Source organism: Nannobrachium achirus (assembly GCF_963921795.1).
Source record: "Nannobrachium achirus genome assembly, chromosome: 4".
NCBI lineage: Eukaryota > Metazoa > Chordata > Actinopteri > Myctophiformes > Myctophidae > Nannobrachium > Nannobrachium achirus.
The window spans coordinates 35,933,140-35,955,631 of record NC_137813.1 but is presented as its reverse complement, the minus strand read 5'-3'; the positions used below and the strand labels follow the sequence as shown (position 1 = coordinate 35,955,631).

The window sequence follows — 22,492 nt, the reverse complement described above, 5'->3', positions numbered from 1 at the left end:
ATCAAAAGTGACTAATAATCACAGTCACACTATAATGCATTATATTAAAAATCACACCCGTGTGTACTGAGCGGTGGTTTACCCACCAACCCCCCCCCCCCCCCCCTGTGTGTGTGTGTGTGTGTGTGTGTGTGTGTGTGTGTGTGTGTGTGTGTGTGAACAACAGCGCCCCTCCCTTAACATGTGTGGTCAGAAAAGGTACTGCCAGGCTACATACACGGCCGGACGGACGGACGGACGGACGCATACATACCCACACACACGGCCACGTATAGGAGACGGTGTGACCACCGCTCAAAAATACTTATAATATACATAATTGTGATCCTTGCCAACAATATTCATATTTATTGTTCAGCAGTTATGAAGTATTATAATACTTGACCTAAGCCATTAGAAAATGTTTTATAATGGGTTATGATTGTTACAAAGCATTATGAGTATTTATTGCTTCTTATAACCAGTAAGACTCCCTAATCGGGAGATAAGCGACCGTAGATCGCTTATCTCCACAAATAGGGCAAAAATTTGTTTTTCCAAAATCTTCCTGATCCATGTTGATGACATGAGTGTAGACATGCTGTGTAGTGATTTTCGTGATTTTAGGGCAAAATCTGTAGGAGCAGTGTCCAAAAATGTGTTTTTAAAAATCGGCCTGAAGGTGGCGCTATATGGGACAGATTCATGGTGATGGGATGAGTGTAGACATACTGTGTAGCGATTTGCGTGATTTTAGGGCAAAAACTGTAGGAGCAGTGTCCAAAAATGTGTTTTAAAAATCGGCCTCATGGTGGCGCTAGAAGAGGGCCATGTGAGAAATGAGGGGTGGGGTGTCCGCGTTGCCTTGGCGGACGAATAGGTACCGGCCCCGGCTCTCCCGGACCCTCCTAGCCGGAGTTACGGCATTTAATATGAGCTGCAGTGTAGGGGGTCCTCCACTGGGGGCGCCACCACTTTTGCATCCGTTCTGGAGCAGCAGGAGTCGGTGGTCCCCGGGAATTCCCCGTGAGCAGCCCCGTTGGGGTGGTCATTTGGTCATTTTTGCACATTTGGTCATTTTTTACATCTGGGGGTCCCCCAGGGACCTGGAGCTCCGGGGGTCCTTGGAGGTTGTAGTTTGGCAGCCAAGGAGCGTGTGTGCAAAATTTGGCATGGATCGGGGCAACGGTTGCGGAGATATGAGCAGGGCAATAGTGTGACGTGTGAGGTGTGACAGACAGACGGACAGACAGACAGACTGACTGACTGACAGTTTGTGCAGGTTTTGATAGTAAGTGCGACCTACGGTCGCAACTATGATTCTACAGTCTTATAAGCAGCTATAATGCATTAGAATACAATAGAATAGACCTGTGCCCGGGCCTAGTCGGGGACCACGCAAGTCGGAAACGAAAAGTTGAGAACGCATACAGAGTACTCGCTGTACCCGTTGACAGTGTGGTACCCACTACACTACCTCTGATAACACCTGTGTGAAGTGAGCAGTGCTCATTATATTGTCCAATCAGAAAAGGGAAAATTGCAGACCTCTCCATTATGCAATGTTCTCCATTCAAAACGGACAGAGTATCAATGACTTATTTTGCCCACGTGGACATACACACAAAGTGACGTATTGGAGCAGCTAGCACCGTTCAAAAACACTAGCACTGTCATTTGTATCACAAACGTGATACAAAGCTTGGCGAATCTGTGCAGCCGAAGGGTCAACCAGGAACGCTGATGCATATACCCCTCCTCTCTTCACACACACACACACACACACACACACACACACACACACACACACACACACACACACACACACACACACACACACACACACACACACACACACACACACACACACACACACACACACACACACACACATTTTGTGAATTTATAGATAGATTAACATGGGATGCATAGCAATAGTTGCCATGGAGGTTGTGTAAATTTTGCACACACACTCCTTGACTGCCAAACTACAACCTCCAAGGACCCCCGGAGCCCCAGGGACGGGGGTCCCTGGGGGACCCCCAGATGTAAGAAATGACCAAAAATGACCATTTTTAACATCTGGGGATGTTAAAAATGACCAAATGTGCTCACACGTCACACGTCACACTTTTTCCCTGCGTATATCTCCGCACCCGTTGACCCGATCCATGCCAGATTTTACACACACACTCCTTGCCTGCCAAACTACAACCTCCAAGGACCCCCGGAGCCCCAGGGACCCCCAGGTCCCCGGGAATTCCCCGCGACCCCCAGGTCCCTGGGGGACCCCCAGATGTAAAAAATGACCAAATGTGCAAAAATGACCAAATGACTTTTGATTGATTGATTGAAGGCTTTATTAGAAGTTTGCATAGGAAAATGTACAGATTCATGACGGTACAGTTCACTGGTACAAGGTCTACTAAAAGGAGATCCATGAAAAGACTAAGCTTATTTCAACAGGAAACCATTAAAGTATCTCATATAACATTGAATGACAGACAAATAGAACACAGTACTATGCAGTAGATATGTAAAGAAAAAAGAAAACAGTAGGTCTATACAATCAGTAAGTACAGTATATACAATATATACAAGGAAGCGGCAGGTAACAGTAAGTCTAAACAATCAGTATGTACAGTATATACAAGGAAGGGGCAGGGAGGGTAGGGTTGGGCTAGGTTTTTTACCAGTTGCGAACGGCTGCTGCCTGTAAGTGGTTTTTCAGGGCATTTTTAAAGGATGCTAGTGATCCACACTCCTTTATGGCCTTCGGTAAGGCATTCCACATTTTTGTGGTGTAGCAGAAGAACGAGTTCGACCCTTTCTTTGAGTTGACTCTGGGTTGAACGTGATCTGTGGCACTGCCTCTGGTGTTGTAATTATGGACATCCTTAACGTTTATAAAGTATTTTGACAGGTACTTGGGTATCATAGTGGTGTGGTGTATCTTGTACACCAGGCCCATTGCAAGTTGCTGTACTCTGTCATCTACTCTGAGCCACCCTACTCTTAACTGGTGAGTAGCGGTGAGGTGAGTCTGATAGGGAAGGTTAAGCAGGACCCTAATTAGTTTATTTTGGGCTGTTTGGAGTTTAGTTTTAAGGGCTTGTGGGGCGTCACGGTACCATACGTGGACTCCGTAGTCAAAGAGGGGCTGGATTATTGCACCAGCTATGGTCTTCAGTGTGTTGAAGTTGACCATTGGGGCGATCCTCTGTAGGAAACGAGTTCGTTGGTTGATTTTTGTTATTACTTTTGAAGTCATCTTTTCGCTGGAAAGATTAGCTTCAAGGATACATCCTAAGTAAGAGATTTCGTTTTTTCGTGTTATGACCTTGTCACCCACTTTGATTGTGAAGTCATCTACCTTTTTGAGATTATGATTTGATCCAAAGAGGATGGACTCGGTTTTTCCCAGGTGAATTGATAATTTGTTGTCGTTAAGCCATGTGCAGATCTTACTCAGTTCAGAGTTAAGTGTCTTTTCAACCTGCAAGTGGTCCTTGCCCGAGACTAGGAGAGCCGAGTCATCCGCGAACAGGAACAGGTTGCAGTCGCAAGCAGATGCCATGTCGTTCACGTATATTAGGAACAACAGAGGTCCCAGTATGCTACCTTGAGGAACACCACAGCTTACTGGGAGGGGGGGGGACAGGGTTCCGTTAATCTCCACCACCTGTTCCCTCCCCACCAGGTAAGATTGCATCCAGCTCACTGCTGCGCTGTCAACCCCAACGGGGCTGCTCGCGGGGAATTCCCGGGGACCACCGACTCCTGGTGCTCCAGAACGGATGCAAAAGTGGTGGCGCCCCCAGTGGAGGACCCCCTGCCACTGCAGCGCACATAAAATGCCGTAACTCGGGCTAGGAGCGTCCGGGAGAGCCGGGGCCGGTACCTATTCGTCCGCCAAGGCAACACGGAGACCCCACCCCTCATTTCTCACATGGCCCTATTCTAGCGCCACCTTCAGGCCGATTTTTAAAACACATTTTTGGACACTGCTCCTACAGTTTTTGCCCTAAAATCACGAATATCACTACACAGCATGTCTACACTCATGTCATCAACATGGATCAGGAAGATTTTGGAAAAACAAATTTTTGCCCTATTTGTGGAGATAAGCCACCTACGGTCGCTTATCTCCCGATTAGGGAGTCTTACTGGTATATCATTAGCAACAACAACAATAATAATGCATTGTTCACTAAATAGTGATGTCAGGTAAAAAAAGAAAGAAAAAAAAAGATTACTTGTAAATAAATTGGGAATCTTTAAGTGAATACAGTGTCAGTGAATATGACCTATTGTCCGTGAATCGAAACACAATAAAACACTGTTATTTCTGTTAAAGACTTATATTAAGAGTCGTTCATGAAGATGTTTCAGTTGAACTTGTTTTTCAAGTTTAATTAACACAGCGGGGTTTCTCACAATAGTGTGGATTTATTCAAACAAACATTGACAAAACACTGACAGTTATAACACATGGGTTGCGCAAAGATTTAGTCCTAAACCAGTTTAAAATCACAGTTCATCAGTTAATCATGTTACACAACACTTAAACCACAATACTGTATTTATTATTTCAAAAGCAGCCAACCTTCACACTCTCACTGTGAATCAGCTCAGAGATATGCTATTTAAAAAGAAATTGGAGAACATTTTTGAATTGTATATTTTCATTCTTACCTACAATGACAATCATAAAATTAGGACGTCAGGGTTAAAGTGTGTAGACAGACAGGGATCAAGTTTGAATAAGATGGCAGCTAGTAACGGTGGATAGAACACCAGAGGCAAATTCCTGGCATGAATATAAGTGATAAGCTTAACCCATTTGAGTATAAAGGAAGCAGATTAATTTCTTCAACAATAGTTTCACCAAGAATTTGTTGCAATGATACAGCCTGTAACAGCCACTATAGTGGTAGTACAGTACAAGCCCCATCTGGGTATCCTTGATTATTACTTTGTATTGGTCTATCAACTCAAGCAATAAATGCTTGACATGGATGGACATGTTGTCAGCTAGTAGTCAGCGGAGCTTGCTAGCAAATGGATAAATCCAATTAACCTTTTCACAACCTTATGCCCAAGTGTCACTGACTGGTCTTGCTCATGTTTTTGGTTAGAATCTTAAAAATAAAATAAAAACGGATACATAATAAACCATTTTCAATCACCCTTTAAAACATTAATCATACATAAAAGTATTAATCTAATGTTTGTTCATCCGAGTTTAAATAAAACCCAGAACAACAAGGTTGAAATTAAACTTGGATCAACACATCTTATGATGTTTAATTTAAACATTGTTGATCATGCCCCTCCATAGGGATGTGTTCACTGTAGCATTGCAATGATGCGTTTCCGTCTGAGGAAACCACTACTTGCAAAGTAGGGCAATATCTTGAACAGGTTTTATGAATTAAGTGTGATGACTGTTTTGCAAAGTATCCCTTTATCACCACCAGACACTGTGCCTTTTTGTTCTTGGGTGTATTTCATTACATCATGTGACACTCTATTTGCCTATTGTCACTATTACTGTAGGTGCATTCTTGGACCTGACTCAACACCAGTACCAAGTGTACAGTTTCATGTTTTCTAGTAAGTTTGCCAATGTAATAATAATCATGCATCTTAAAATATTGTGAATTAAACCATGGGTTCTTCTGAAACTCAAACTTTGTCAGTCCATGGCTCAAATTAAGTGATGGTCCTTCTATAATAATAAATAAATAATAATAATAAAAAAGAGAGAGAGAAAGAGAGAGAGGGAGAGAGAGAGAGAGAGAGAGAGAGAGAGTGAGATTTTCAAATGTAAACCCACCTACCACAGGCTTGAAAACAACACAAATATGTAGTATACAATTTGAAGCCTAATCACTGTGTAAAAGAATGTTTTACTGTATTTTCCGGCCTATTGTGGAGTAGTTCTATTTTCCTATGTAGCCTACTGTATGTGTGTGTGCGTGCGTGTGTGCCCACGTGTGCATGCTGTGATTTCAATTTCAAGGTGTTGAACTATGCAGGTGCCACGTACCCAACACTCTCACACAAAATACATAGCCTAACAGGTTTTCTGTAGTAGATGATTTACGTCACCTTGAGGGAAATAAACTCACAATGAGATGAATTAAATTGAGATGACATTACCCGGTGAGTAAGCTACTTACTGTAAGCAAACAGTGTTGGACCCATACCAGAAAAGATAAACAGAATTATGTGCAGTTACAGTTCAAATAAACACAAGCCTGGCAGCAATAACCTGCTAATCTCAAAATACCACTTTGTCAGACCTAATAGCCAACCAGCTCAACAGAGTCAATGAATCTTCATCATTCTGGACTGGTCTCATCTGGAGATAGAGTTACCATCTTCCACATCGCAGAAAAAAGAAACCGTGTTCTAGCTTCACTAGTTAGGACAAACAAACTATCTTTATAACCTGTAGCTATGACCGGCTATGGCCAAACCAATCACTAAAACAAACTGATACTTTTGGGCTTAAGGTTGTACACCTGGAAAATCAGCCAATCAGGTGACAGATGAGGCAGAAGACACCATTGTGGATAGACTAGGCCTGTCACAATTATTACATAATCGTCTAATCGCAATTATTTTGTCATAATCGTCATAATCGTTTCCATGTTGAAAAATGTTCACATATTCAAACATTTTTTTTAAATAGTGGAAGTAGCAGTTCGCGGCGCATTGTGAGCTTGTAGATCGGCTATTTCCACTATCAATGTTATTTTTAAAGTATAATGTTGTCAAATATGTCAGTAATTTCTTTGTATATTTAGGTTATGTGTCATAACTGTCATATCTGCCATGTGCAACTTCAAAGCCTGAAAACGACAAAAACACAATTAAATCGTTAATCGCAATTATTTGAGTGACAAATAATCGTCATGTAAAATGTCATGATGGTGACAGCCCTCGGATAGACCAGGTGAGGGATCCTCAGCTGGTCTCCAGCAGCTGTGGGTGAGGTATTCCAATAATAGGGCTAAACATGGGACTTTATCTGTCTTTACAAGTCCTAATTTGAAACTGCCATTCACACTCCGCTACTACACCTTCACCAAATGTAGCTTGTTAAAACACGCCTATGAGTCACTGCGCCATTCATGCACATTTCATTACATGATCATTCATGTCAAGATTCAAAATTCAAGCGGTTTTATATTCGTCACATGCTCATACAAGTATGGCAGTGAAATGCTGATGTGGCTGATCAGTCTTTGCCAACAATTTCTAACGTATATAATAGAAACAAAGTATGATAAAAAAAAAATACCGTAGGTACTACATTTTAAAATACAAGAGTCCTAACATAATAAGAAAAACAACTGAATCGGTGGGCAAAAAAAACAAAACAATTCATACATCAATATACTGTACTGTACAGTATGTCACGCATTTAGTTATGTCTCGTATTTCCAGATGAGAACAGAGCCCTGCTGTGCTAACAACCCTGTGGCAATTGCTTTGGAAACCAATAATATCACTGCCGCAAAATGTGAAGGACCACCCTAAAGACTTTTGATTGGTTCTGCAATGCAGTTGTTGTGTTTTAACTCTCCAGTTGTTTCCACCCAGTCTTAGCAATGCAAGATGTGAGACGGACTTGTGAGTATAGAATTTAGTTAACAACCCCCCCCCCCCCCCCCCCCCCCCACACACACACACACACACACACACACACGCACACACACACACACACACACACACACACACACACACACACACACACACACACATGCACACACGCACGTGTGAGTCACCATTTTTGACTATTGCGAGAATTGAGCAAGTAAGAGATCAAAGACAAGTGCAGATGAGAGGAAGAGGGGCCCATAGAGGAAGAGGGGCCCGGATGTGCAGTGGTAAAGTAGCTTAAAGGGGAAGAGACAAACACTTGTTTCAGATCAAATCTGTGTCACCATTATTAATTATGTTATAATCAATCACAGCCTTTCAATGGGAGAGGCTGTCAGTGGGTCAGCCCAATCTCGGGAGATCAACTATGGCACCAATAGTAAGGAATGAGAATCAGTAGGTCACTGTGCTATACCTAGATATCAGGTAGGTACCATTTTTGTGTATTGCGTAAATATGTAGACAATGTGTTAGTTTTTTTTATTGATTCCTCTTCGTCCTTGCCCCCCCCTTTCTCCCTTTCTTTCACGGAAATAACAAAAGCGATGTAACTTGCACAACAACATACTGGTGGCAGGGGAAAAGTCTTTACTGCAGAACAGGAAGCTGCCATAGTGGATATTGTTGCCAACAATGCCATTTGATTATGAGAAACCCAGACAGGACCACAATATGTTTGCCAATGTCAACATCATTAACCCACTGGTCCTTAAAACACATCAAATGTAACAGCAACAGCTCTACATAGGAATGGCAACAGAGTGAAGGACATAAGATACAAGTACAAGTACAGGTACAGTAAATTATCTGTAGGGCCTTTTTTTTCTAGAGAAAAATTTAACTTGAAGCCAACTTCACATATTTTCATGTATGTGGATGAACAGGCTTCAACCTCTCAAATGTAAGGAGATGAGAAAGGAACATCATTGGTCAATGTTCCAGGTCAAAAGGGGGCATGTGAGCCAGTCTCCAGTGATGGTGTCCTTCACATTCACATGATTAAAGAACACAAAGAAAACACTTTTGTTGCCGTTCTTGCTCATCAGTGAAATTGTTTGTGCTTTGGTCTTCGTTGGTATCCTTTTAGGAAACTAGAATACATGTCATGCAGTGGCAGAATATTTATTTGCTTTTTACATACTATAATTGTCTCTACCAGGCCGAAGGATGCACCCTGTCCATCCGACCGCCCGTGTGTGCGTCCGTCTATCTGTCTCCAGTCCAGCACCATTGGGCCGTTCGCAGCTAAACTGTGCACACACACTCCCTGCATGTCAGAGCAAAACATCTGCCCAAATTCTTCACATCTGCCTTTTATAGCGCCACCATGAGGCCAACTTATGTCTAACACCTTTTTTGATATTACTCCTTCAGATTTTATCCAAATTCCACGGAAATCACTGAAATCAGTACACATGACATTTCTCTCTAGTCATGTTATCAAGATGGATCTGCGTCATATTCTATCAACATTGCTGGCCCACAATAACCTACCTGACCTGGCGGAGACCTGTGCACTTTAGTATTAGGCCTATGTGTAATGATCATAATACAGGATGGCATGAGTCACATCTGTAGCAGGCTAATATTGATACAGTGGCCTCAGGTACTTGGAGCCACTAAGTCAGAGAAGGCATCACATGATATATGGTGAACCAATCAAGTAGAATAATGCCTGGCCAAGTAGGTCACACTGACTCCTCGAAATTTCCTGAAAACTATAGTTGTTAATCTCATCTGGGAACCCATTCCGTAAAAAGAAAGGTTTGTTTAGCCTAATAAATGTTTCTTTCCTAGAGACCCACAGCCCACACATACAGTATGTAGCCTAGAATGTTCAAATGTGTGACTGTTGACTACAAAACATGATGGGGACACAACATCGCAACTATGTATGTACCAAAATGACGTGTCCTGCTTTTATACCACGATTTTACGTACCTTGTTTGATTCTTGTATGAGTTTCCTCACGACCTCTTTAATATGTGGGCCATTCGCTTTTGGTGGATGGGTGTAAACGGACACCCGAGTCGCTCCTTTGTAGTAAGTACCGCTGGCCGACCAGCCGAGGTCCAGCGGGGGGACCTCAGTGTCTGACATTTGGGGCCAGTATGTCGAGTGAACCCCAGAGTCCGCACTTGACTCCTTGGACTTTTCATTTCCTCCCCCAGACTCAGAGTCACCACTGTCCGAGTCGTATTCGTGGAACGTTTTTCGAATCCCTTTAATTTCCCTAGCGGACAGAAAGTCTTTGACATTGTCCTCTTTCAGACGCATCTTGAAAGCGCCGTCGCCGTTTTTCAGCAACTGCTCCAGCGCGGCTCGCTGTTCTTCACTGTAGTAAAACTCTGGTCTGGACTCCGGTATCTTTTCATTAACGTGCTCATCGTCCATACACAGTAGTTGAGACTCGGCCATAGTGGCGAGTTTCCACCGGTTTCCAACGACTCAGCCCTATTATTCTCACCCGCCGATGCTTTCGAGAATGAGAACACCTTTTTACCTGCGTACAGGTAACCTAAAGGTAGGCGCACTGTAACGCACAGCAGCAGGTGACGTTCAACCTGTTCAAAGTCCGTTTGGGGAGGAGCTTAACACTGTTTGAGTTTATAAATGGCAAAAAGGATATTAATTTCTCCAAAGAAACAAGGTCCAACTCAACAAACCAATGTTATTGCTTCATAATAATTCAAATTGATTGATGAAAAATATTTTATTTCCATTAATGTGATAAAATGTGACAACTTACATTATATAGGCCTGCTGTGTGAATCATGGAGATGACTATATTAGCCTATATATGTGTGATGTGTGACTATATTTATATTATGTATGTGTGTGTGTGTGTGTGTGTGTGTGTGTGTGTGTGTGTGTGTGTGTGTGTGTGTGTATATATATATATATATATATATATATATATATATATATATATATATATATATATACCGGTATATACAGTATATACACATGATACTTCTTTTCCATATGGGGCAGGTGTCATGTGGCAGTGACATTCTATTAAATAGACCACATCAAATCATTGGATTATGTGGGTGCAGGTGCTGGTGTCTCAGTTCTTTCAAGAAAATCACGGAGACAAGAAGGAGCTTATTACAGTATGTTCACTAATCACTAGTAAGTGATTGTTAGCTCTATATTCTGATGATACCAATCATTGAGAGCGTTTGTTTGTATAACAAGTGAAATTGGAAGTGGTGATGGTGATGGTGATCCAAAGAAGTGAGAAGACAAAATTGGAACTGGAAAACTATAACATTTAAGATAACAAATGGGTACTCTCTCCTGATTGGCTGTAATTGGCAACCGACCTAAAATAATTATTGCCTGATTATTAAAGAGACAGGGGGACGAGAAGACCCCTGACCCCAAATACTCAAAAAACAAAGAAATGTTTTATTTTAAACAAAAATATCACATATGCTACCTTTAAGATGTGAACCAGAACCAGAACCACTATGAATTGTAACATCACATCAGTCTGACCTTTCTCTTATAGGCTGTCTGCACCAAGAAGTATGAAGTTGTTGACAAGATAGCCAAACATTGGATGACTCACTGATGGTTTTATCTTTTGTGTTCATGTCACTGTGCAGTTCAAGGCATATATATCCATGGTGGACTCCATAGCCGATGAGTAAGTCAAAGATACACAACCGACTCATCGTGTGCATCGCCCCTGGGGTGATTCTCACAGTGGCGACGTGTAATTAGCTGGAAACAGGCCACTTTTCCCGCGCAGTCTCCCTTTCCACCATGTTGCATCTGAACGATCCAGCACTTCAATGACATCACCAGAACTGAAGCCAAGTTCATCGTCTTCTTCTGCTGTGAAATCGTACAGTGCCTTCGCCTTTATAGTGGCTGCCCTCTGTGGACACAACATTCATGCACACACATGACAGAAGCATACCGTCACTGTCGGGCAGAAATCTCGTATCTCAAGTTTCACATTTGTATGTTTTTTTTTTTCGCAAAGTAAAGCTCTGCTTCATCACACAAGGCCGTCAAACAAAAGTAGTGAAAACAACTGATCTACAAGCACACAGTGCCACTGCGAGGCACTGTGTGCTTGTAGATCGGCTATTTTCACTGTTTTAGATCATTTTCTAAATGATAAATGCAAAACAAACGATTTTGGACATACAAGGTTTCCACTTGACAGCAAAAATATCATACAGTAGCCACCATAAGGGGGGACTGCCCATAAGTCCGAAGGTTCATTAGATATTAATTTCCCAAACCCAAATGACTGGTAATCCAAAATGTGAAAAATCCCAGTCCTCTCAGTGAGGTGGAATTGAAGAGACAGCAGGCCTACCTGAGGATTGGGCATGGTATCTGCTGTTCGACGGGATACAGAGGCTGTATTAACCGGACTGCTTCTTCCTGTATGGCCAATCGTGTGGGCCCTCTCTTCTAGACCAGCTCTCTTACTCTATAGGGAGGAAGGAATAGTCTAGTTCAGTGGTTCCCAACCTTTATGGGCCAGGGCCCAGTTTTATAGGTATAGTAGGGTAAGTGATGGGTCTATGTTCTGACTATAGTGTTTGGTCCATATTTAGACTTCAGCCTTATCTCCTGTGAGGAGAAAAAAGCAGTTTAAAAAACTGTTGGGTGACAAGTTTTCCTCCAATCAGGATAGTGAGGCCTTCCTCCAATCCGAGTGGGGGCACCAAGGCCTGCCCCCACTTGATCATGTTTGTCGAAAGCATCTCAATATATAAATATTGTTATATTGTTATATTATCATTAAAATGTTTGTGTTTCGCATAATTATTTGGGTACCCATTTGCAATATCCACAACGCCCACGAGTGGGCCCTGGTCTAGTTTGTGAATCACTGGTCTAGTTTTCAACCTAAACCAGAGCAACTCAACAGGTTAGCCCATACTGATTATTGGATTAGATTAAAATAAACTAGAATGCTGCAGTGAATGAACCAAGCTGCACCCAGATAGAAAAATAGCTTGCCAGTATGAATCATGATGAAATAATGGGGAGTATATGTACCAGCTGGTTGTGAGGTTGGTCTGAGGCTCTGCGCTGTGTAGCTGTTGTAGCCGAAGGGGTGTTGACATAGTTCCGCTGCTCTGGCAGACTCCCCCTTTTCAACTGAGAAAGATACACAACAATCTCAGAATTAGAAAAATTGTATTTAAACCGATTTAAAGCTTGGATAGTATCCTGTGTAACCATAAGACTCCCTAATCGGGAGATAACCGACCCGTCAGGTTGCATACACAAACTTTAGAAGGCAATCGTAGCCAATGAGGAGGGAATATGGGAAATGGGACAGATCTTTTCACTTTAGAGATACTGTGTACCGCTTTGCGTGATTGTAGGCCAAAATCTGTAGGAGCAGTGTCCAAAAATGTGTTTTGCAATAATCTGCTTCATGGTGGCGCTAGAAAAGGGCCATGTGAGAAATCAGGTTGTGAGTTGCCATCCAAGGGGTGTGTGTGCAAAGTTTGGCATTGATAGGGGCAACGGTGGTTGAGATATGAGTAGGGCAAAAGTGTGACGTGACGTGACGTGACGTGACGTGACGTGACTGACAGATGGAGGTGGAGGTTTTGATAGTGACTGGATAATTGTGACCGCCAGGTCACAATTACCCGGTCAATTTAACTGTTTTGAGGAAGCTTCTCCACCACAATGTCTGTAGCTACTGTAAGGCCAGATAAAATGTGACCTTCATCCATCTGTAGCTATAGCTTGATAGAGGCACACATACAAATGAAATACCGTTTGGAGTGTAGAGGAACACTTGCTGTCTTGGCTTCCATCAAGGAGGTAGATTTCCCTCAGTTTAGAGATGGAGGTGGACTTGTAGAATTCCACCAGTTTGTTTAGGGAGGTAAACTTCTCAGACCATAGGAAGTAGTTGCCTTTGCTGTCTTTCATCACTTTGAAATGCTGCACGTCACAGTCATGTCTGTGGAGGAGACGGCATGTTTATATTTGTGAACACTTGAAAATGTAAAATGTCCCATGCTGGTCAATCTAAATATCTACGAGTTTAAAGTTATACTAACATAAAAACAGAAAAATGTTCTCTCTCTCTCTCTCTCTCTCTCTCTCTCTCTCTCTCTCTCTCTCTCTCTCTCTCTCTCTCTCTCTCTCTCTCTCTCCCACTCACATACACACACACACGTGCACACATACTTAACAGAAATTGAGAAATCTCCAGGAGAACTCTGGCATCCTCGGATCAGAAAACCTCCCACCTCTCTGTTCATCAGAAGCTCCTCTGCAGTACCACGACTGGCATTTTCTTGGAACCAGCTAGAGAGAAACGCGTCATTTATTCAATTACAGATTTATTTATTATTTTGTATTATCCATTAAATCGATTAGTAAAATTAACTGTTGCAGCCCTAATCATGTGGCAAATTAGACTATAAGCCTTGTTTATCTTTACAGACAGATGCATAAACATCACTCTATAACTGTACATGTGAGAAAACATGCAGCAAGCACATATGCACTTAGGACACACGCGCGCGCGCACGCACGCGCACACACGCACGCACACACGCACGCGCACACGCACACGCACACGCACACACACACACACACACACACACACACACACACACACACACACACACACACACACACAGGCCTGTCACAATTAATACGTAATTGCCTAATAGCAATTGTTGGAGATAATAATTGTCATAATTGTTTCATTGAAATGCAAATCTCTTGCACACCTACAAAGGCGACAGGTGCGTCAAGGAGAAGACCAAACCAAGGTCCGACAAACTGAAAAAGAAGAAAACTCTTGCACACTAGTCTTCAAATGCAAAAAAGTATTTTAATGGGAAATCACAATGTTTCTGTCTTTATTTAGACCTTCATTAGGCTATCTTTATGGGCTTTGGCATTCTTTTTCTAATTGTTTCAGATGCCTGAAGAAGGTCATTGACCGAAACGTTGCATTTATTCATATGTACAATCTGTGCATGTTTGAAAATACGTTGATCCCTGCCTACGCACCCATCTCTAAGCCTATATCAGGTGTGCAATTGTGCATTAGACTTTTTTGCCTCATAATTGTTTCATAAAATAATTATCATTTAAATTTTATTTGAAAGCATAAAATGATTGAATCTGTCAGTCAGTTATTTGTATATGTAAGTTAATTGCGCCCTGCACAATCTTTCAGTACAAAGTCTAAAAGCCAAACTGAAATGTTGCAATGTTCAATGCAAAAAAAAACAAAAAAACACACAATTAAATCCTTAATTACAATTATTTGTATGGCAATTGTCGAGTTGAATTTCATGATCATGACAGCCCTACACACAGCACGCACTCACAGACGCACGCACGCACACACCACACAAACACACTCACCTAGGATTTTGCTTATCTACATAGTTTTGTGGTATGAATCCTTCCTGTCCGTGCATCTCTGCCTTGTACCATTCATCTTGTGAGCCTATGATCTGATAAGATAAACCACATCGGTAACACTTTCTATGAAGCCCATGTCTATGATGCATTATAAACATACTTCTATGCATCATAATCTGCTTATAACTCTGCATATTTTTTGTTCTATGCATTTAATTAAGTATTCATGATTCTTTATAACAATAATTACAACAATTACATAAAGAAATTGTGTTTTAATTTGTTACTGTTATTAAGTCATTATACCGTAATAAACAAATGAATAGAATTGCACTAAATCTATGCAAGAACAATTACGTGAAACATGTCTGCCTACACCTCAAGGAATGTCATCATTACTTTACTTAATAACGTATTATAGACATGAGTTACACAGAACGTGTTACCAAAACATCAGTAACATTGGGGAAGGATAGCATACAGAGGTAATAACAATATGTCTGTCCACTGATAAATCAGCATAAAATAAGCAGCATGATTAAAAATCATATTGTAACTGTTGCGGTCCGACTTTCTGAAGTGATGTACAAACATTCTCACCTTAAGAATATCGCCCTTCCTGAAGCTGAGCTCGTCCTCTGCTGTTGCATTAAAATCATACATTCCTCTGGCCTCCATGGGTACAGAGTTTTGAAAATGAAGAGGAGGAACGGAGGTCCAAGGCTGTGCAAGAAGAGAGTGAAAGAATTTAATGCGAGTTGCTCTCAACTCAGTGGCAAAGGGTCAGCACGGACTCATCAGCTTTATCGACAGTCTAAACAAAACAAATATCCAAGAACTGACGAGTACAACACAACCTGCCAAAAGTCTCCAAACATGTGTGGTTGCAAAAACATGTGTAGCAGAAAAAGATTGCTGCTATTAGTTTAAAAAAGCTTTATACCGGTACCTTATAACATGTATACTGTATAACGACACCGAGACATATAGCTCTGTTTACACAAGGTTGTACCCCCTCCTACTGTATATACGTTCCCCATTAACCAAAAACAAAAATGTAAACATATGTTTTCTCATGCCAATAAACGCCCCTTTGAATTGAAAAAATGTAATTGAATTGTGTGGTGGGTTTGCACGACAATATATGAAGATGGATCTATTTTTCCTTCAGATATGTCTCTGTACTACAGTATGTGTTATTGTCACTTGCAATACATAATGCATAGAATTTGAACAGTATCTAAAACTACAGCATTTCAGATACATTTTTGGCATCAACACAAAATTGTGTTTTGAGCCATTCTACAAACATATCTACAAAGCATAAGGTGTGCTGCATTTAGCTTCTATTGCTTGGGACACAGATCTTAAATGTGCATTATTTCTAAACATGAGTTGTGGTCTAACAATGCTCATTTATAGGAACTAGCTGAGAGTTGAGCTGAAGACGTTTGGTTGGACTCCATCATATGAATGATTTATACTGTATGTATGTGACAATAAAGGCAAAAATAAATAAAGGAAGTGGAAAAGTATTTTTGAATCATTTGAATCATCATCATAAAATAAAGTGGGGTCACACAAGTTAACTTCCTCTCTTTTGCTACGATCAGGCCAGAGATTCATTAGACTGACCAACAACATGACTTGTTTCTACAGTAACTGTTTACTCATAGATGCAACAAATGGACAAGGGAGGAGAAAGGGGTGGGGCACGGTTGGTGGGGATCAGTATGAAACTGGAAAAGGTACAAATCTAATTCTGCATTAAAAAGGGACACTCAAGCCACTGAACACCCCATTACACTTATTGCAAGTTAGATCTCTTCGCTTGATTCAAATCCCATGAAGGCAATTATCTTTAATGTTTCATTTGGCTATCTTCCCACAGACTTGAATTAACACTCAACTCTTTTCACGGTTACGTTATGTACAGTAGGGGAGATGTTGAAATGCTCTCTCCCATAATATCATGGTAGTTTCAATCCTTAAGCCCCTATACTCTACAATACATTCCATCCCTGATCATCAAATAACCCACTTTTAATGTATTTTCTTTAGCATCATTCAATCAGGACAGCCATGGATGAGGACATGTACCAGTAAGACTCCCTAATCCGGAGATAAGCGACCGTTGGTCGCTTATCTCCACAAATAGGCCAAAAGTTTGTTTTACCAATTATCAAGACATACGGGCAGTTGACAGTTTGCCATGGTTACTCATTGAAGTTGAATCTCCATATATGGAGATAACCTACGCATCACACTAAGTCTGACCTCACCAGCCCATATTTGGGCATGAGCAACTTATGTCTCCATATATGGAGATATGATGACATCACACAGTCCTCAGCCGATGATGTGGCGTGATGTCATACAATACACAAACGAGCCCTACAGTATAAAGGGGCAATTCTTGCCAGGAAAGAAGCATTTCTTCGACTCAGACCTTATCGCCAGGGTTGGCTTATAGCAGCTGTCGGTAGGACCATATATGGATTCTGTTAGTGTGGATCTCCTAACAGGGCATCATCTGGGATACAATCCCTTTTATGCCCATATATGGAGATCCCTAACAGAATCCCTTTCATGCCCATATATGGAGATCCCTAACAGAATCCCTTTTATGCCCATATATGGAGATCCCTAACAGCATCCCTTTTATGCCCATATATGGAGATCACTAACAGCTAACAGAATCCCTTTTATGCCCATATATGGAGATCCCTAACAGAATCCCTTTTATGCCCATATATGGAGATCCCTAACAGAATCCCTTTTATGCCCATATATGGAGATCCCTAACAGAATCCCTTTTATGCCCATATATGGAGATCCCTAACAGAATCCCTTTTATGCCCATATATGGAGATCCCTAACAGAATCCCTTGTATGCCCATATATGGAGATCCCTAACAGAATCCCTTTTATGCCCATATATGGAGATCCCTAACAGAATCCCTTTTATGCCCATATATTATGGAGAAATCCCTGCTCTGAGTATCTGACATCAGTGTGATGTCACCTGTTTATGCCCATATATGGAGATCCCTGCTCTGCGTATCTGGTTGCTATGGTAAACAGTTGGTTGCTAGGGTAAAAAAACATGGTTGCTATGGTAAACAGTTGGTTGCTAGGGTAAACAGTTGGTTGCTAGGGTAAAACCATGGTTGCTAAGGTGGTTGCTAACGTACACTAACAGACCAGCAACAACAGACTGTTGCCACAGCAACGTACACAAAGGTTTGTGTACACATGTGGTGTGATGTCATACTGATGCGGAGATATGAGCAGGGCAAAGGTGTGACGTGCGTGTGACGTGTGACCGACGGACGGACGGACGGGCGGACGGACGGACGGACGGACGGTGGAGGTTTTCATAGTAAACTGCTCCCTGACGGTCGCAATCATTTGAAGACGATAAGGGTGTGTGGATGCACAAACGACTCAGAGAGGGCATCAAATTCAATTACACATAAAAGTCATGCTCACAGATGTCCTCACATTACCAGATCTGTTCATTCAGCCATGTGCTTCAATATTTCTTCTTCCAGAACAGAAAACATCCACTCTATCTCTCCTTCAAAAATCAACATAGTATATTCACTTATTGTCAGTAATAGGTCATGTATTAGCTTCCTGAATTAACACGTGATAACAACAACAAGAGAACTCTTTGATAAGACAGAGAGGAGTGGACCAGGATTTTGAAGGTCATCAGCAGGATTGTACATATTGTACATTCCACCAGCATGAATAAGCCAAATTGAATCGTTAAGCACTTTCACCCTCGTCCCTATAGGCAAAAGAAACGTCCAAATCTTTCCAATTTTGCCAAAAGCATTTAAAATATCGTCGTCGTCGGGTGGAAACCTCGTATCTCCAAGTTTCAAATATGTACGTTCTTTCGCAAAGTAAAGCCCTGCTTCATCATACAAGGCCGTCACACAAAAGTAGTGAAAATAGCAGATCTACAAGCACACAACACCTCGCGGTGCGAGGCGTTGTGTGCTTGTACATCGGCTGTTTTCACTAGTTTAAATCATTTTTAAAATGATAAATGCAAAACGAACAGTTTTGGACATACAAGGTTTTCACCCGACAACGACGATATACATAATTTAGAACAAAACGATGAGTATAAGCATATATGTTAGACACTGATAAGCATTACTTCATTACATTGTACATACTGTACATAGGCCTACTGTACATGCATGAAGCATGCAAGTCAATACAATAGTGTGATAACTCCCTGCCACGGTTTAGATTTACTTTTTGTTAATTGTTGCTGATACAAGTCTGAAAATATGAATGGTGACAAGATAACATTTGATATACTGTAGAAATGTTTGCAAGTTTATGGTTTCGGTACCGTAAACCTCACAAACCCTCCAATCTTTGAGATAGAAAGTCCTTCTTCTGTCTCTCTAGTAAAATGACTAAATAATAGTAGAATATTCTTGTCATTCTGTCGGCCTAAATATTTTACAAAAAAGACAAACCGATGCTATGTCATCTTTCCTGTGACAATGCTGATTAGCTTGGCTAAGTCTCATCCTGCAAGTCATCTGAGCATACAACAAAGAAAGTGATGGATGCCATATCATATGATGATGGGACACTTTGAAGTGGTGCTTACTGGCAAAGATGATCATTTTGTATTTTATAGGAGCTGAACACTTAGGCCAAGGCTTTGGATTGAAGATAGAACAAAGATATTCTAAGACGTGTATGCTACCCTACACTGAAGTAATTATGTACCAGGTGCAGTTGTTGAATTAGAATTAACTACAGCTAATTAGTAGTCCAATGGAGCAGAAGAATGAGGGCAAATCATGTAAACAGAGATGAAAATAACAATACAGTATTGCCATTAGAGTTGGGGCAATCCCCTTCTCTCTTCCTAGACAGAAAGACCAACCTGACCATTAATTTCCTCGGTCAGCACAAAGACCGAAGGGGGGATAGTAATAAATTATGACTTGAAATTAGATTGCTGGGGACTATAGGACTAGGACTAGTTCTTGATAATATTTCATTTTAGGCATTCTATGAAACACTTTGTTGGAATACTACCTCTTGAATCAATTAACTGACTTCTCATTCAGCTTTTGGTTTTACTATCTTCAACAGGCATGATGACTTGGTGTTTAAAATAGCTCACTTATGAGTTGTTTGGCAAGCTTTTTTTTATTCCTCTCCCATCCTAACAATAAGTTTCTAAATTACATCCCCTACATTTAAACATGTAACTGAAAGCAAAGAGGAACACACTAGATAATCAAACAATAAGGCTTAAAAATGCCTAATGACATGGAAGGCAGTCGTAAACAGCAAATTAGTTTTGGAACAGCACCCATACTTTTGGCAGTAGCTAGCTTATTTAATTATCAACAGAATCAGTGTCAGTGATCTACAAATCATTGCCATTACGCAACTTTGTTTTTCCCTTCTGTGAAAAGCAGTGATACATTGGCTGCTATGCAAACAAAATAACAGTAGCTCAAATTTACAGTAGTAGCAGTGTGGAGAGAGAGAGGGAGAGGGAGAGAGAGAGAGAGGGGGGGGGTTAAAGACAGACAAATTATTATTTTCAATTTACCTGAAAGTGCAGCAGCCCATGCACACTGGGCAGGTCAGATAGGTGACTGGCACTATAGGGTCGTCTCAGTGTCTGCCGTTGGGTCGCCTGTCGTTTGTGGTTGAATGCAGATACAGAGCATTTGCTCTGCTCTGCTGCTGTGAAGAGACCGCCTCTTTTCAAACTAAACACTAGGTTTCCTCATGCCTTCTCGTATACACACTGACTCCAGCACGTTCTCACGTGAAATGAGGAGATTAGCCTAATACTTGATTAGCCTAAATAGTTGTGTTAAGATAATCCATGCAACACTTTAGATTTAAAAACTGTTATTTTACTTCTTCTTTTTGGTATTCATATAGACTGCATGAAACAACCCTTTCTATTCTTAGTTTGTTTCTGATGAAACATCAATTCTAAAAAAGACAGAAGTGGGAAAACAGTGTCCTATAAGCATGCAGGTGTTTGATAGTTTCTGACATGGAATCAGTCAAGTAATAGAAGGGAACAAAAAAAATATTCCTCTACTAGGAATTATTCTTATCACCTGCTTATGATGGTGTGGCTCTGCAGTCTGCAGGATGCTAGCTGTCTATCTGGTTGGCAGTGCATTCTCCCTCCCAAGGGAGGGACTCTGTGTTTGTCTGTGTCTGTATGTCAGTCAGTCAGTCAGTCAGTCAGTCAGTCAGTCAGTCAGTCAGTCAGTCGTCCGGAGTGAATTTTAAGTTGTCCTGCCACTTAAGTTTTGTCTGAAAACGAATTAGAGTTAAAATATGACCACAGTATCACCATGTACAGTAGGCTACAGTACACACAAAAGAAAAGTCCGGCACTGTTACAGATTCACCACCATTAATATTCAGTCAGTATAGACCATGTGTTGCTGCTATCCCCAAGGCAAATTACAATCAAATTGCTTTTGACTGTTATACATTCATTAACTTCTTCTTTAGTCTAATATGACGTTAACACCTTTTCCATGTGAAATTGACGATGAAAGGGCCTGTGGCCATACTGAATATTTATTATGACCTGCCAGACTATAGCATTCCTGATATAATGAAAGAAGTCATATTCATATATGAAATCCACAGCAATAGGCATTTTAATAAGCATAAAAAACAGGAGAAAATGTAGCTATGCATCAGATATCATACAGTGAACAGGATGATCACAGTCTAAGGATACAAAGTCTATGATTATCTATTGATGTATTCTCAAACATGAAGGATACATCTTAATTAAATAGCTATATGTAGTCATTATTTACTACACTGTAGATTTGGTGTTTTGCCATTTCAATTATAACAAAATGGCTACAAGTGGATAACATAATATACATTTGTAATGACTATTAGAAATATGGTTTAATTCTATATCATGATCACAGATGATGCTCAGTCAGCTTATCTCCTTGAAAATGCATGTGAATTGTGTTAGTCAGGGTTAGAAAAGAAAGTAGACAACAAATTTGTGATAACAATAATTGTTTTTGTCTATTCAACACAGCTGCTGCCTGAAACCTTATTGTTCTGTTAAACTATTATTATTATTAGTGTTGTTGTAAATAATTATTGAAAATGAACTATGTTTGGCTTCTGTGTTTTATTCTAGGATATCATTTTCCTTGTGATTTACTGAAATGCACAAATAATGTAATGCATCAGAAAACCATGTGTAGCCTACAGGTGCTATTCAATCTACAAGAAACTACAGCCTTTCAACACTATAAGCCTTTATTGTACTTCACACATCACAAATCTTTAATCAAGTAGTTAAATTATATATAGGCTACTCCCAGAAAACATTCTTAAACAATTAAAGTGGTTTATTGTCTGTGTTGAAGACGAGAACTAACTTAAAATAGCTGAT

General features: G+C 40.8%; 2 protein-coding genes across 2 annotated transcripts in view; both read right to left on the bottom strand.

Annotated features, from left to right (window-relative positions):
* fam83fa (family with sequence similarity 83 member Fa) overlaps window positions 1–10,071 on the bottom strand; it is a gene marked incomplete at both ends in the record, with an annotated part of 13,739 nt that extends 3,668 nt beyond the window's left edge. The window contains one exon of the mRNA XM_080723834.1: window positions 9,595–10,071. Within this exon, the coding sequence (XP_080579960.1) occupies window positions 9,595–10,071 (477 nt within the window). The remainder of the gene's footprint in view (window positions 1–9,594) is intronic.
* Window positions 10,072–10,635: 564 nt separating this feature from the next.
* Window positions 10,636–20,732, bottom strand: grap2a (GRB2 related adaptor protein 2a). The gene is made up of 8 exons (XM_080724122.1): window positions 20,642–20,732; window positions 15,637–15,759; window positions 15,037–15,128; window positions 13,840–13,959; window positions 13,420–13,609; window positions 12,685–12,786; window positions 11,993–12,109; window positions 10,636–11,542 (listed from the first exon to the last, which is right to left on the bottom strand). The coding sequence occupies exons 2-8, from the start codon at window positions 15,712–15,714 to the stop codon at window positions 11,363–11,365; spliced, it is 879 nt and encodes a 292-aa protein (XP_080580248.1). The 5' UTR covers window positions 15,715–15,759; window positions 20,642–20,732; the 3' UTR covers window positions 10,636–11,362.
* Window positions 20,733–22,492: the final 1,760 nt, after the last annotated feature.

What these genes read in the sequence shown, in the direction of transcription:
- grap2a (XM_080724122.1), bottom strand. Translation starts at nt 15,714, where the DNA reads ATGGAGGCCAGAGGAATGTATGATTTTAATGCAACAGCAGAGGACGAG. An exon ending in GTAGATAAGCAAAATCCTAG is followed by an intron (nt 13,960 to 15,036) that starts GTGAGTGTGTTT and finishes GTTTCTCTCTAG; the next exon opens with CTGGTTCCAAGAAAATGCCA. An exon ending in GTTCCTCTACACTCCAAACG is followed by an intron (nt 12,787 to 13,419) that starts GTATTTCATTTG and finishes TATCTTTCTCAG; the next exon opens with TTGAAAAGGGGGAGTCTGCC.